The 16,583-nt window shown below is 39.7% G+C and overlaps 1 protein-coding gene across 12 annotated transcripts in view; it reads left to right on the top strand.

Annotated features, from left to right (window-relative positions):
- ANKRD44 (ankyrin repeat domain 44) overlaps positions 1–16,583 on the top strand; it is a 133,993-nt gene that overhangs the window by 100,834 nt on the left and 16,576 nt on the right. For 7 of the 12 annotated variants that reach the window (XM_050339772.1, XM_050339779.1, XM_050339771.1 and 4 more), the window contains exons 17-19: positions 5,598–5,624; positions 11,301–11,372; positions 12,843–13,044. In XM_050339772.1, the coding sequence (XP_050195729.1) occupies positions 5,598–5,624; positions 11,301–11,372; positions 12,843–13,044 (301 nt within the window). The remainder of the gene's footprint in view (positions 1–5,597; positions 5,625–11,300; positions 11,373–12,842; positions 13,045–16,583) is intronic. The other 5 variants (XM_050339774.1, XM_050339773.1, XM_050339783.1 and 2 more) reach the window with 1 other exon arrangement.

Here is a 16,583-nt window from a genome sequence, read left to right as displayed (position 1 = left end):
TTTGGATATTCAGAAAGCTGTAAAAACCTGCAATATGGTGCAGCAAACTCAAATATATGCACCCAGATGTATCTTAAAAACAAGTTCATCTTGATTGTCCAGTCCTTATTCAACAAGCTCTGTACTTAAATGTTGTCTTTGAGCGGAGTTTATGTGTGCACAAGTTATTTTTAACTGTGATCAAAATATTCCCAGTGTATGTGTATGGGCCAGTAGTAAGGGACAGCTCCTGGTACATGACACAGGATGTGCCTTATTTACCTGACACTTTATCTCACCTGCAAACTGAGAGAGTAAATAGTTTTTGTCAGCTGTATACCTGCAGTTTCTTTTTTTGCCTCTAGTGAAATAATAGCAGCATTGATAAAATTACCAGAATCAAGATTAACCTTGTATAAAATGTAACTGGTTTTTTTTTCCTTTGTTGTTTTTTTACTATTCTCTACCTGAGTGATTAGAAATTGCATCTTATAAAAAGTCAAGAATTTTTACCCAAACATTGCATTTGGGAGATGTGTAGGGTGGATTTACAGATGTTTGTTACTTGTAAAAGTAAGTGTCATGAAGATGAGTGTTAACTGCTTGATATCCAGGGTGGTCACATATAAACAGACTTAAATTGCTTTAAAAAAATTAAGGTCTATTTAGAAAACTGTGCAGATATTCATGCTTTGTAAGAACACCGTGTGCTGTTTTGTGTTACATGTTGTTTGGTTCTTTCTATGTTGAAGAGTCAAAGTATTTAATTATTGAGAAGGAGCTCTGCACAGCACGTGCTGCTTTCACACCACATGTGCCCCCACAGGAAAAATGCTGCAGCTGGCCTGGGGCAGGATCCCAGCAGCTTGGAAACCTTGGGCAGTAATTACACCAGGGCAGGACTGGGGCAGAATTTCAGGTGGGATGTTAAGCCTTTTTAGCTCCCACCTGCAAGCATTTATATTTAGGACACTTAAAATATCACTGCTCCTTTGTTGTTTGGGGCACTGAATTTGGCCTTGCCTTGTTTAGAGCCTTCTCCTAGAGCTGATCTCTGGTGACTCTGCCTGTGAGGATGGAGGGGTTCCCTGCTGAGCCTGACCTCCATTTGGAACAAAACCAAATGTTCTTGGCATACACAGAGAGGGGAGTGCTCTGTACAAGCCCACACATGTACGGCCACAGCAACGTGTAATGCAATCTTACCCATGTCTCATCACCAGATTCTTGTACGACTTGCACAAGCAGAGACCTCCATAAAAGCATCTTCACTGGGGGATTCTCTTTCAGCCTACATATCATAGTCCCTGGGTGCCACGAAGCACAGATCAGGTGTGGAGCAAGGTCTCCTCTCTGTTGTACTTGTTACTGTCTGTATTTTCTGGCAACAAATGACAGACCTGCTATCGAATCCTGGTGTTGCTTAGGCTTGGCAGACAAAAGAAAGGGATGGGAATGCAGTGCATATCAGAGGGGTTGGGTTTTCTTTTAATTTTGGAGGATGAAATGCAAACCTTGGGCCAGAGACAGCTGTGCAGCAAGTGTTCTATATTTGGACAGAAAAATGCCATGGTTTTCCATCTGAGTCTTCCTGTATTTGTGACTGTAGCTGCAGTATGGAAACCCAAGGTCAAGCATCATTTGCAGAGTTAGTCACACAGCTGTTCTGTGTACAGTGGAAAAGTGCTATGAATTTGAGTCTTTTGCAGGCACAGGACCACTGCTCTGTACTAGGATGTCAACCTGGAAGTTTTGAGGGGACCAGGATTTTGCCACTGGTGTTTAGAGTCTCTCATTTTCTCTCTGTAATACAGAGACTCTGTGTCAGAAAGCATTTGTGCTCATCCAACAGTAGGAGCAGGATCTGTCACCTTTGCACTCACTGTTAGCAGAAGGTGATTCGGTTTTGTTGTAGAGAGCTACAAAGTTCTGAGTTTAGTAACTTTATATTTGATAGTGCTGACTAAATGACTGGTACAGGAACCACCATTACACTGATTTTTTTGCAGTGCTAGCATTCAGGATGGTAAAAGGGCTGAGAGCAGAGTCTTGAGTAGCTGAGAGGTAATTGTACTGTGTGCATGAAATGGGAAAGAATCCTTGTGCCTGAGTTTATTCACTTATTCCAACATGAGACAGGGAGATTTTTTATTTTGTTTTAACACATGCAATAATGAGATAAACTGATTTCTTTCTTAAAAGCACTAACTTTGAACCACTGATCTTTATCACAGGAACTCCAACATATGGAATATTCGTTCCAAAATATTTCCAATCCAAGAAGATATTCTCAGTCATGATTATTGAAATAAAACCATTATTTTTCAGTGTCAAATTAACTCTTATTTTACTGTTTTATCCCCTGGGTAAATATTTTTATTATCGATAGATCAAAAGTGAAAATATCTAGGAATTATCTATCCTAAAACAAGACAGTTTTTTATGAGTCCAAAATTTCTTGAAAGAGTTCATGTGAAATATGGAGCTTTAATCCTAGTCAAAACTAAACCAAGGTGGGTGCAGCAATAATCTTTTTTCTATAAGTAATGATTACTAGTATTTCTCTACATGCAAAAGACCAAACTTTGGCAAAATGTTAGGGAATTATTTTGGTGTTCCAGAATATGACAAATTCATCGAGGACCCTCTAAGATTAATTTTTATTTCCCCTCTCCCCTCAGTTTTTTTTATAACAGGTATCTAAAAGAGCTTATTTCTAAATAAATGTTCACTTTCAAAAGTAAGTCCAAATAAGAAGATGCAGCGTCCAGTGGAGTTTCCCTCACTAGGGGATTTGGTCTGTGCTTTAAGCACCAGAGCTTCTCAGTGTTATAAAATATTTACACATTTCAGTGCAGTTTAGGAAAGGTTGGTTTATCTATGAAAACATACTTTCATTTTTTGACTTTCATGTTTACTGTGAGCCCAGTACTTTGGCTGGAACTTAGCTCCATTTCTTTGTGTGAAGAGGAAATGTATAAGGAGAAATAAGAAATAAGAGTGAAAAGGTCATGTCCTTTGACCCAAACAAATAAGATTTGTGCTTGTGTGTTCCAAACACAGAGCCCCACAACAGAAGCTTTTTTCCTGGAGGACCTTTAGGTTGTCTGGGATATTAGTGGGGTAGTTGCCCTGCAGTGAGTGATGTGATGTTGCTAAAAAGAGAAGAGTGCAAGGAGATTCTTCGATCCTTTCTCCATCTGTAAGGAGCCATTCATAAAGGCTGAACGGTGGGCATGTGTGCTTGCAAGCAACTGAAACTCCCATCTGCCTTCCTACTTCTAAAAATAGCCTCAAGTTTGTTTAGATTGGGACTGACTTTGGTGTTCAGTAGTCAGAGATGTTGGTCACAACTGCTAGCTGGTGTTTTAGAGCTGATCACATCACAAAACTCCTTTGAAAAAGAAAAATATGGTGAGGTTTTCTTTCATTGAAATGATCTCTTGTCACAAAATCTTTATTGATGTAAAAAGAGTAGAATTTAAATTGTAATTTCACATTAAAATTCCATCTGGAGATACAGTCAAGCACTTTGTGCTGATAAAAATAGGTTTCTGTGCAATGCTAGGGCAAACAGAATTAAATGCCTGCCTCCTGTAGTGAAATCTCTTCTCTGACTGTAAGAATTGATGGTTGTTTTTTCTTTTAATCTGCTCTTCTCCTTATTCTATTAGTAAATGACAATCACTCTTTGACTAATAGAGATTGAATCAGCACAGGGGCTAATTCATTTGAGGCTGGGAGGAGAGCAAGGTTTAACCAAAAGCCATGTCCCAAAGAAAAGCCCAATCTCTGCCTGCCTGTAGCAAGGTGATGGCAGAGCTGTGCGTGTCAGGGAGGAGGGGCAGAGGGAGATGTCTGGCAGCAGAAGGCCATTTTGGCTGTGCTGTGAAAGGAGAGGCTGGGGAACACTTCTATTAGACCAGCCCTTGCCACTCCGAGGTAGTTAAGCCATGTCTTCAACACTTGGTTCCTCAACCTGGGGAGAAATTCAAATCACAGACCCCACAATTCTTCGATGTGGCTGCTGCTGCTAATTATCTATGTCTTGTATCAACAAGAATTTGTTCATTCACCCATCTGAGAGCAGGATGCTGGTAATCAGTGATGAGTGAATCACAAGCGTGGTTGGGATAGGTTTAAAAGCTCTCTCCACATGGGGATCTGGCTCCGGTGCTTGTCCAGTGGCAGCCTCTAGGCTTCCTCCTGATCCAGATCTCTTTATTCAGGGGATACATTCTGGGGTTTCTCCTTCATAAATGCCTGTCTGTCTCCACAACCAGCACCCTCCTTCTCAAAGGGAGCGTTTTGTCTGAACCAGAGACGATAGTGTTTTGTGTGGTGAATTCCTTCGTACCTATGTCTGTGAGAGCTTTTCCAACACGGAAGCTCCTTTTTCAGCTGAGGAGTGCAAAAGTCATTAACTGAAGTGTTTCCAAAGGAGAAGAACTTAGGAACTTAATGCTCAAAAAAAATGTTAATAAACCCAATTTGTTTCTCAGTTCTAGAATCCCCCAAATCATGGTAGACTGACTTAAGCTTCGATGTCAGCATTTGTGCAATATGTACCCACTGGTTAAATGATCAATAGGAGCCCATATATGCTAGATTTGCTGATATATATTAGCTCATCATGGTACAATCTGTCTTAAATTTTATGTTTTGGAAAGTAGAAAATTTTGATTCTAAAAATGTTTCCTAGAAAGCTAGTGCTGCTTATGATCTCAGTGAGTGCAGCGATTTACCATTTGCTCTGGCACTCTGCTGGCACTTTGGTTTGGAGGACAGAGTATTGCCTAGCATCTCTGAGGTTTATTTTCTGTCTCTCTGGTAGATCTTGTCTTTTTTTAGTCTATATTTTTATTTTCCTGGGGTGGAGAAGCTTACATCTGCTGTTTTCTGACAGAGAACAACAAGGCCATTGCAGCATTGCAGGAGACATTTTTCTTTCAGTTTGGAAAGAGGTTATGGACTTCTGCTGTTGCCTTAAATACCAGTCTGTGTATCTGTGTGTGTGGTGTTTAAATGTAAATGTGGGAAGAATATCTGACTCCCTCAAATCTACTGAATCCAATGAAAAGGACATTTGATCATGGCATGATGCATTGCATTAGAGTGATAGACAGCTCTCAGAAAGAGCTGAAGTCACTGAGGTTTTAGGGGTGTAATCAGGCTTATTTATTGAAGGCAAGATGTTTGCCTGCATGAGCAGACTTTCAAACAGAAATATCCCTGGTTTATTCGTATTTGTAGGTTTACAAAGTGATCCAACTTCATTAAGCAAAGTCTCCCACAGTGTGTGTTTTGTATCTGTAGATCTGTTTGATCTTAAACATTCCCATTATTTCCCTCCTTTCCCTCCTCCCTTAGGAAGTCATGTAAGTGCTGTTTATCCACAGTGGCTGTAGCTTTCTTGCTTCAGGAGTATTTCCTCTAGGGGTGGGCAGTGTAGACATGGGGCACACAGGATCAGCTCTTGATTCTGTTCATGCACTGCTTGCAATGCAGTTATTGTACAGGAAAAATAAAACAAAAAAACCACCCAAGAAACACTTTCAGATTACCATTATACTTAAATACTTCTGTCTTTAATTATTCTGATTGACATTTTTAATTAGATTGGAAGCAAAACTCCATTGGATATAGTGAGTAAATGAAAAACGATTGCATGTTGTGTATTTTCTTTGTATTTTGCAAATCCTTGTATTCACTTTGATAAAGGCTGAGGAAGGAGAATCACAACTCTGAACTAGCATGCCATGTACTTCAAGAAATTGCATGTGTGCTGCTTTTGCTTCCATTGGATTTCCTTCTTCCTGTTGCTTACAGGCTCCAGCTTTGCTCAAGTCTGTTGCTTCTCCTCAGTCAGTCTTGGGAGTTGTGAGTCCGGTGCACGTTCCTGACTGGCATGACACTTTCCTGGGTGTTAAAGTAACTTTGCATTTGGTCATGTGAAATGGAGCCAACTCTTGTCTGTCTTCTGAAAGTTTGTGGCCAATTTCAAAGTGGTTCAGAGAAGAAATGTAAATTACACAGCTTCAAGTGAGCCTGAATTTTAAAAGCACTTGTGTGTATTGCAGAGCATAGGCTCAAATGAGAGGAGAGGAGCAAAAATAACACTGAAATGCACATTTTAAAAATTGACTGTCACAGTGCTCAAAATTTCAATCCAAAGAGGAAATCTTAAAGGATAACTATTTCTCTAAAGATAAGCCTTCCTATACCTTTTGCACAACTGTATGAAATTTGCAAAAGTTTCACCTGCTAAGAGGGTCCTTAAAGCAAAGTATGAGGCTCTAAAGAACCTCCAAGTTAGAATTTCTGACTAGAAAGAAATGTGATGTTTGTGACTTGAGCGTGAAAGTCCCAAGTTCAAATCTCTGCTCTGACTGACAAAGAAATTGGACTTCTAAATCCCCAGAAGAGACCAACATATTGTGCTGGCTGGTACTAGGTGGGATCTCTCACTCTCATTTGGAACTGTCCTCCGTGTATAAATACTCACTGGGTGAGAACCTCCTCTGTATGACCCACCGAGTATGGCTTAGTATGAAATGATCTTGTATGGAGTGAAAATGCTCCAGCAGAAGATCTGTGCCCCAGGTGAGAACAGCCAGTGGCCTGGAGGTTTGCTGGAGTTTTCAGATTTAGATGTGTTTAAAGACTTGAACACTGTTCTCTTATGTGCCAGGTAAGTGTCCTGTTTGCATGGGGGTGGCTGTTCTGGTGGGGCATTGGTTATTTAAACTTTGTACTGGAAGAGTTGCATGGAAGTACTCGATAAATGCCTTCAGGCTCAGTCTACCTAAGCTCCTGTGAAACTACTTCTTGCCTACGTTATTTTACCTTCGCCCATGATCTATGCACGTGAGTGAAATTGATGTAAATATCGATTAGTCTGAATTTTAAAGCCTGATCTTAGCAAAACATCAGCCACTGGGTTAAGGATGCATATTGACTTGAACCTGATCAAATTAAAATAATTTGAGCATTTGTATTTATGAACATGGAGAGAGCTTACAGGATTGCTTGCTCCCCTGAGGATATGTTTGTGCCAGTTCACCTTTGAATTATTCAATCGGGAATAATTCTGAGATTTAAAAATGCGCTTCCCTGGTATAAAGTAGTACAGAGGTTAATTCTTTTAGTCTTTTCTATATAATCAGAAACAACTGGTGACAGTTTTCAAACTTGTGCTTGCTACTTGCTGGAAAAACCTTTGTTTAAACGAAGCTGCTACTGGTATGTTTTCTCCTGGTAGAGACAATTATCTATTGCAATTTATCAGGCAAGATGAGATGCAAAGTGACATCTAGCTGAAATATATCTTTATTCAGTTCTGAAAGTGACATTAAAAAGCATTACTAGTTCCACTTATGAATGACCTTGTAAGTGATAAGCTTCATCACTGTGTAATTATTGCAGAAGAGCAATGTTCAACTTAAAATTTTGTCTCAATGGCCTTTTGATCAGCTCTTTACATGTGTGAAAATTTCTGAACGCTGTTTGATTAATAACCTTTCAGAGTAAAGCCATTTTTAGAATACACACACTTAATCTAACACTTTGCCATTTTACAATTAGCATTAAGAGTACTGCAAGTCTGTGTTTTGCAATGTTGAAGTTGCCTTACTAAAATAGTAAAACTCTCAAAAAAAAAGTCACTTTAACTTCAGTGCTAGGTAGCTCAAACCTTTGACATAACTATCAGGAGTGCATTTAAATAGCTGTGCCTGGAGGTGCCTGTGTGTGATGGCTCAGACAGGATCACACATCCTCTTCTCTTTCAGGGTTTGAGGTAGCACCCATCATGTCCCGTAGCTCCACAGTGTCTGTGGTTTGAAGTTTCTTTTGACTCATCCTTTTAAAAGTGTAGCTTAAACCTTTTATGCATGATGAAAATAAAGTCTTAGATTCTGTTCTGCCTAACAGTAATTTTAAATTACTGAGATACTTCAATGAACTGCCCCTTTTTTTTTTTTTCAACCCAGAGCTGAATTTTAGAATACATTATAGTCTATAAGGACAGTCATATGAAGTACCCTGATTCATTAAATGGCATTTCTGAATGCCCCAAAAAATGAAGGGGGAACACACACCATATCATATATGCCAGATAGTAATTTCTTATAACCACAGAATAAAATCAAGCAGTAAATCCTCTTATGCCTGTAAATATTTCCTTACTGCACAAAAAAAATGGCGAGAACTGTAGAAGTTAAAAACCTTCATGCTGAACTGGGGGGGAGAGAAGATAGTTTATAATAGTAAACTTGTAGTGCTGTTAGTTTGGAAGAACAGAGCTGAATAATTGATGTGTTTTATCTTACTTTGCCTGTGTCTCCCTCCCAAAGCACTCACATTCCTGTTTCTGAAGAAAGACTTCACCAAATAACTACATACAGTATTAAATAGTGCTGTTATGGGAAGAGAAAGGGTCATGCTGGAAATTTCCAAGAGGCAGAAAGAGAGTAAGGGTAGCTTTGCCTTTTCAAAGGTTCTACCCTAAGCACAGAGAGGAGTGCCCAACAATCTTGGTGTCTTTGCACAGTTCTGACACGCACTTCAAATCTGTGGCGCTCGCTGTATAGAAACGTGATCAGCTAAAAGGCATCATTGCAAAGCCACAAAACCAAGAGATGTGACATGCTGGGACATTCTCCAGCCAGCCACGAGTAACCATAAACTGTTGGTAATTCACACTGATTTGTGTGTCTTCAGTGAAGTGCCTTGGCCAGCTTTGCAGGCAGGTGTGGGTGGCAGCACAGCAGACACGCTGCGATTGCTCTGCGGGGTCTGTGCGTTTAAGCTTCCATGGCTGTCAGGGCAAATGATTTCCAGCGATAAACTAGCCTTTTTAAAAACTGATACAGTTAGGGATAGCTTCTTCTAAGTATAATGCAGCTAGAGTCCCTCAAAGACACACTGTTTCATGTGTTCTTATAACAAGCAGATGTCATTTACTATAAATGTATCCACAGAGCCATAGAGACATGGGAAAAACTGGATAATTTCTTGGACCTGGCACTTTTTATCTCTTTATGCATGATGTTTATCCTTCAGGTGACAGTGTTAATTGTTAGAAAGCGGTGCTTGACAAGAAAATCCCAAAAAATTATTAATTCTGTGTTCTTTAATCTTCCTCTTCTTGTTCTCCTTTATAATTTCTCTTCTTGCTCTGTTTCTGAGAGCTACCAGTTTTGCCTTCCCATTCTTGTTTACGCTTGACTTTACGAGGGAGACATTCAGCCTTATGACTAATAAGCTCATTAAGCCCAGTCTGCATCAGCCTAAACTGCTTTGACTTTAAGCCATGGAGATGCCTTTTGTGAGGGGCTCTCCAATCCCACAATTTGTGCCTTTAGAGCCTTAATTTTGTCAATTTTCTGTGTGGTTTCTTTCATCTGCTTGAGAGGCAATTATCTGCCTTGTTCCAGGAGACTTTTGGAGCCTTCTGACAGGTGAAGGGAAGTATTTCTTTGTTACAGTTTTGATCCTGGAATTTCAACCGATGATGATAAATGCAATTAAAAGTGATTCAATTAGTCTGCTGTGCTGGCCCCATGGACTCAGAGTAAAGGCCAGTGTTAAGTAGGCAGAGGAACTGGCTTAGTGCTTGGGTTTGGTGGGATTTTTTTTTAAAGTTGTTTACTCAGTAGAGAAAATCAGATGTATTCATGTATTCAGAGCTGGCTACTGCTTCATCCTGTTTACAGCTCTCTTATATAAGTAAGTGAAGAACAGTATTTTAGCTGGAGGTGGTTCCACATGGTAACACCAAATGTGTTTCTTAATTGTCCCAAACCTACCAAGAAACTGGTGGGGGACTTGATTTTTTCCCCCCCTGCCCTTAGCTGTAGGCAAGTGTTAAAATTTGTATTACCTGTTAATACACACACCCACTTACTTATGAGTGGTATTTTTATCAACACACACTTCTTTCCCAGTCTTGACATATTTTGTAGGCACAAAATATCCAAACAAAAATGAAATTACTGCTTAATTTTCTAGCTTTTCCATAGGATTCGGACTGCTGCCTTTGTTTAATAAGAGATTTGTGACACCCTATGCATTATTAACACTGACTTGTATTCCAGTTCGATTTTTGCATAATTTTATCATCGATATATAGGTCTATTAAAGACTCACTTGTTACACCAAAAGTTCAGGTGTGCATCAGAGTTTAGGACACACCATCATCTTGCAGCATAGGCTGCAAAGCCCTCCATAGGCTTTCACTTGTCTCTCTGGAGAGTTTTCCATGTTGTCATAGTCTAAAATTGTCCAGATTGTCACAAAAACTTCCTTTCCTCTTTTTGAGTCTTTTCATAAATTTACTCTGAAAAAAAAAAAAAATCCAAAAGAAATGAAAAGAGAACCCAAACAAGACTGTGAAAAGTTGACTTGTAGCTTTAGAAACATTTCAAGTCAGTTGTAGATGCCTGTCATGCTTTTCTTTTTTTTTTTTTAAGTCTCCCATTACTGATTTTCTGTAAAATGCTGATTTCCAGCCCCAAAGGCATTTGGGGACTAACGCTTTGAGTAGTTATTAAGCAAAGGACTGTGCACATGAGCAGTGCTACTCACAGGTGAAGAATTGTCAATACTGTTGGCGCTGTGTATGAGTTTCTTTGCAGCCTCAGTTGGATAAGCTGTCAGGGTTAATGTTGTGGAGTGTTGGTAATCCATAGCTCCTCCTTCTAGATGGATGGAAATGCCCTCAGTTTTAAGCCTTAAAATGCTTTAGGATCCCTTGGAATGAAGAAGATCATATAAAAATGGGATGTGTGTTACTGGATGTTTGCAGGAGTTCAAGGATGTGTTGCATTTCGGAAGACTGTCATTATAGGAACAGATTCTTCTTTGATAAATTATAAAATTGACTGAATGATTCACAGCTCAGTTATAATTATTCCCAGTGGTAATTATGTGTCAGAATTATCCAAAACACTGTATCAGACAGGGCTTGCATATGCTGTGTAATCATGAAACTGCGCTTTCTCCAATGTAAACTTACTGAGGATTTTACTCCACAAATCCTTTCTTTTGAGGGCTCCTTTCTCACCCAAGCAGGTCCTAGGATTTAATGGAGATTAATTAATCAGGTTAAGGATGTTCATGACAAGCTTTTAAACTAGTCTTATAGCTTTACCCTGTGCAGGAAAGCTTGAGAACACTTTACAATCCTTCAATACTCACTGTGGCTAAAATATTTTTTTGCTGATTTATAGATTTATAGTCCATGAAAACTTATCCTGTCTCATGTAAAAATGTTTTAAGACTGTCTTTTATTTATTTATTTTATTTTCCCCTTCTTCCAGCTTCTGGAAAAAACCAACAATATATTTGAAGAATCTGATTCTGCAGCTACCAAAAGTCCTTTGCATTTAGCTGTGAGTATGAGATGTGGAAAGCGTTTGATCAGTATCTCCTAGAATAACTCCTTAATCTCTGTCTTTGAAGCAAGTTTAACCATGGACTTGTTTTGAAAAAGGTGGGAAGGGATGTAGGCCTAGATGTAACAAAAACAGGTTCTGGGCTGGAATCATTAATAAATTTTTTGGCAGCTGAAGCTCTTGATTCTTACTGGCTCTAACACTTAGGTAAGAAGATGACACGGACATTGAAGTGAAATTAAATGGAAATTCACAACTTTTATTTAAAACTAGTTTATAAATATGGGGCTGGAGCTTAAGCTTTGATCACGGAATGGGATACTCTGATGTTCTTGTGGAGATGTGCAGTGCAAAAAGCTGTCTGGTACATGGCAGGGTGTGGGAAAGCGTGTTTTTAAACTCCTAAGGTGCCCTGGGAGAGTGCTATGGAAACTGTGGTATCACAACAGGATCTAACACATGTGGCCTCAGAGACCACAATAGCTCCTCTCTCCCAAGAGCTCAAGAGTCATGATCCCTGTTCCCAGTTCCCTCTTCCCAATCAACAGAATAGTTGAGGTTGACGTGGACCTCTGGAGATCGAGTCCCACCTCTGTGGTAAATGCAGAATGAGCTGGACCAGATTTTCTCAGGGCCATGCCCCATCACATTTTGAGTATCTCCAGGCATGGAGAGTCCACAGCTTCGACTCTGATAATACTGATTACATAATCATGCATAAATAAAAAGGATGTTCTCTGTGAGTCTGACAGTAAGGAGAGGAGGGCAGTCCCTATGAAGTGAATGAAATGTTTCCAGTTTCTGGGGCTATCCACTGGGTTTTTGCTGTGCCAGCTGTGTTTGTGCTGTTGGCTCCAGTGTGGCTGGAGGTCTGGAAATGCATCTACTTGTCCCCTTTGGTTGTTCTACCAAATGATTCAGCTGGCAAGACTACTCCACGAAGCATCAGGTATAAACTGGAGGTCAAGTTTGTATTTGGACAAAACTCTGGTTTGAGAATTGCTGTTATTTAGTTGGAGACCAGCACAGGTGTTGAATTTAGCAGCCAGTTAGGTGATAATCCATGCAAACTCTGACCAGTATCACTCCAATCAGTCTAGTTTTTGAAGCAAACATTTCCCTGACAGATACTGTAGAATGTGAAAAATGAATTGTTGATTGACCTGTGCTGAATGGGCAAATTATTGCCTGAAACTCCTCGCTTTGCGTTGTACTAGAAGGTTAGAACAAATCAAGAATCATACTTTGTTTCCCTAAACACTAGAAATGTTTTAGTTTCTTGGCGACAGTGTAATTTGGGAAAATCTTTTCAAGTTGAAGAGAGAGTCAGAAGGAATCGAGAAAATTGTGTGATTTTTATTGTGTTTAGGAGACACTAACAGGGATGGATTTTATTTGCAATTTATGTGTAAGGTCTTTGAAAGACAGGAGTTGTGTTCTTTAACATGCTGCATTTCGTAATTCTAGGCCTATAATGGCCATCATCAAGCCTTGGAGGTACTTCTCCAATCCCTGGTAGATCTGGATATTAAGGACGAGAAGGGACGCACTGCTTTGGACTTGGCTGCATTTAAAGGACATGCAGAGTGTGTGGAAGCTCTCATCAGCCAGGGAGCTTCTGTCACTGTGAAAGACAATGTCACCAAAAGGACCCCTCTCCATGCCTCAGGTGAGTGGGATCTTATGTAAGACTTGTGGTATAAACACTCCCACACAGAAGCAGTTACCTTTACCTACCTACCATCACTATGACCTTTCTTCTGAAGGGAAGGAGATTTTCCCATGTACTGGGGACTTACTGCTTGTTTTCTGAGGTCCTACAGTTAAACCATTAATCTTTCATTTCATTGGTCTTTTTATCTCTGTCCCTGTGGTTCAGTCCTCCTTCACACAGAATCCCATATTTTTCCACACCACTACTGCTCTGCCCTTACCTGCTTGCCTTTTCTTTACCATACCTCTATTGCTGACTACTCTTTAAGATGTGTGATGATTCCCTCATGACTCCTTCTCTTAGTGGTTCCTCAGACAAAAAATCAGAGGAAGGGGGAACACTTGCCTCACGGCTTCTCCTTTGGAAGAAAGGTTGAAAAATACATGTAGGCTCTGATTGGTGATGAAATTATCCTGGTGTTCAAAACTTGCAGCCTTTTGCAGTGGCAACACTATGGAAATCACCACCCCCTCTCAGACCTCCTCCTCCTGAGCTTGTGAACTTGCTCTTGCTGGGAGCCGGCTCCACTCCTCGTGTGTGGGGTGTTAATTATGTAACATGCATAATTGACTGGGAAATGTAGACTTTATCACTGATTTGAAGGTTGGTACTGGATATGTACCTGGCAGGTAAATATGCGGAGGTGCCGAAGGGAACGTCTCCTCTGCTGTTCCTGGAGGAGCTCCGTACAGGGTAGCAGTGGCCTCTAGTGGGAAGGAAAGTTAAAACCACGTGGATAATTAATTCAGGACCAGACTTAATTGTCTTTATCTTTTAATCTTACTTAGATTAAAATGCATGTATATCCTCTAGTACCCGTTTATTCTCTGCGTGTGATCATATAAATGCAACCTAGAAACATAAAGTCAAATGGACTATTACCAATTTTGTCTGCAGTACTGAAGGAAATGCTCGTAATAGATCTCACTGCATACTAAAAATAATTTCTGACTTCTGAATTTTGCATCAGAACTGAGCACATTTCTCCCCATGATAAATACTGATGGTTTAATTAATTTAAATCAATATTTATTGCCACCATAAAACTGAGCTGTGTTGTTCAAGAGCTTTCCTGTAGTTACTTCAAACATACCTTTTTCTGTTATGTCATCACTATAGCAATGATTTGCATTTATTTAAAAAGTGGTTATAGTGACATAAGTTTCTAGTTGTCACAGCTGAACTGTAAGGGCTCTTCAGTACTGAGAAAACTAATTGGTAACAAAGCCATATTTTTGTCAGCAGCTCTGACTTGAAATATGAACTTGTTGAATAAATGTGTGGAGTAGACTGGAGTAAATTTGTTGACCAGAAGGTGTTATTTTACTACACACGTTTCTTACTTTCACACAAATTCAGATTATGGGCTTTTCCCCCATTTTAATATCTTATTTAATCACCCTCATCGCTGTAATATTGGGTACCTTCCATGTAAAACCAGAAGGAAGATTCATTGTAGACTTTTCTGGTCTGTGATACTTTTTGCTTCTCAGATTAAGAAACATTTCCAGGGATAAAAGTAAAATGTTCTTTACATCTGCAGTGAAGCAGAATAAGTTAGATATGTATTAAAAATCAAACAAACACTCCCTCCTCCCCCAAAATAATGAACAAAAAAGGCAAAAAAATCTTACACACAGGAGTGAGACACTAAAAACATGTACTTTAAGCAGAAAGGAAAATACTGCAAAGACAGGTTGAATATTTAACTCTCTAGTAAAGGAAATTCATAACCATCATGAATTGGGAAGCTTTCAAATGTGAGTTAAGTGCACTTTGGGTAAATATCCATCAAGACAACACTTAGAACCTTCCTCAGCAGAGCTCTGTGGAAATTAGCTCTACACTAAAGTTTCTACCTACAACTACTATAAAAAGCCCCATGCAATGTGATGATTTTCCTGGTGCTGTTTCATAACGATACACTTTGGTGAGGAGTGTGTCAGCAAAAACTGGTGCCACCTGTCGGGAACTCAGCCTGGAGCTGCTGCAGCATTCAGAGCGTTGTATTTGCAGTGCAAGTGTAGGAGGTCGTGGCATATTTTCAGAAATCAAACAGAATTCTTGCTGAATTAATCCCTTGAGTGAAAGTGCGCATTTGCACACACAAAAGGGACTACTTGCACATGCAATACTGTGCACTGGAAAGAAATAAGAAGGCATGTGTGCCCATCCCCTTAAACTTGTTTGCCCTCATTCCTTCTAATTACACCAGCACAGTTGCTGAACACAAAGCTGAGGAGGCCTGAAGTGGTGAATTGGATGAGGGGATTCTTCAGAGTTCCGTTCATTAAAGGGATTTGTGACTTTAGTAGGGAACTGACCTAATGAAGTGTTTCTTTTTTCTGTCTGTCCCCCTTAGGGAATAGACTTCCTCTGACCTCATAACATGGAGAATTTCCTTCGCCTAAATTATATGTTCGCTATATAATTTTAATACCACCAGCCTGTCCTCTGGCTAGCCTGGGGAACCCATTGCAAATGTTCCCCAGTGTTAGTGTTGTAACTCTGCTGGCAAAACTAACATTCCCTGCAGGCTCTGCAATGCTTAGCAATTGCTAGGTCAGCACCTAGGAGTTTCTGTGAGTATCTGTTCTAAAACTCATTTAACAAAATCCTTTTCAGATGTCTTTGTGAACAAGTTAAGATTTCTCTTCCTACTGCTGGGAGAAAGAAGAGATCTTTTCTTTCCCCCCACCCCAAGCCAGTGACTCATCCACCCTGCAGAACTGTTTACATGTTACGTATATGGCGTTACTTAGTGGTAAATAACTAAAAATGTCTTTTAATTTTATGGGTAGAGCAACTAAGACCATTTTTGGATGAATAATTTAAATGTGATGATGTGTGCCCGTTTCTCTGCCAGAGCGATGTGACATAGGTGGTGTCCAAGGGTTTTGCCTCAGCCCACGGGTTGTGGGCAGTGTGAATGCATGACTTGGTGTAATAAGAACACAACATGTATCCACTGAGCACAGGAATTGTTTTTCAAAGAAAATACTTGTCTCTTCATTCTATGAAAGGCTGAAACCTTTAAGCCAGCTGACACGCAGGTGGGGTTCAGTGACAAGCCCTGCAAAATTAGTAACTCAGAGCTGTTTTCCAGCAGCAATGGATTACATTAAAAAAAAAAAAAACACACAAAAAAACCCCAACCAAAAAACCCTCAAAATAAACCCCATCACCAAAAAAAAAAAAAACAAAACCAAAAAAACCCACCAAAACAAAAAATAAAACCTCAAATGTTTCTGGTAAGTATTATTTTTGATAAAATGGAAAAACTCAGAGGGAATTTTAGTCTCTGGTGTTATGTGCTTTCATTAATATGACATTTGTATTGTTGGTCATTCTTTGCAGATGTTTATTTTTTTCATAGCAGTACTGAAGTACTTGCTTGTACAGTGCACATAAAATTAAGGAACCTTGCTGACATACTTCCTACTGTGTTCCAAACCTTGTCTGCCTGCTCAGTCTGGGGGATTTTGAAATACTGT

This window comes from Myiozetetes cayanensis, unplaced genomic scaffold (genome assembly GCF_022539395.1).
Source record: "Myiozetetes cayanensis isolate MyiCay16 unplaced genomic scaffold, myiCay2020 scf9, whole genome shotgun sequence".
Lineage (NCBI taxonomy): Eukaryota > Metazoa > Chordata > Aves > Passeriformes > Tyrannidae > Myiozetetes > Myiozetetes cayanensis.
The sequence above is the reverse complement of the archived record's forward strand: the minus strand, read 5'-3'. Positions and strand labels throughout refer to the sequence as shown.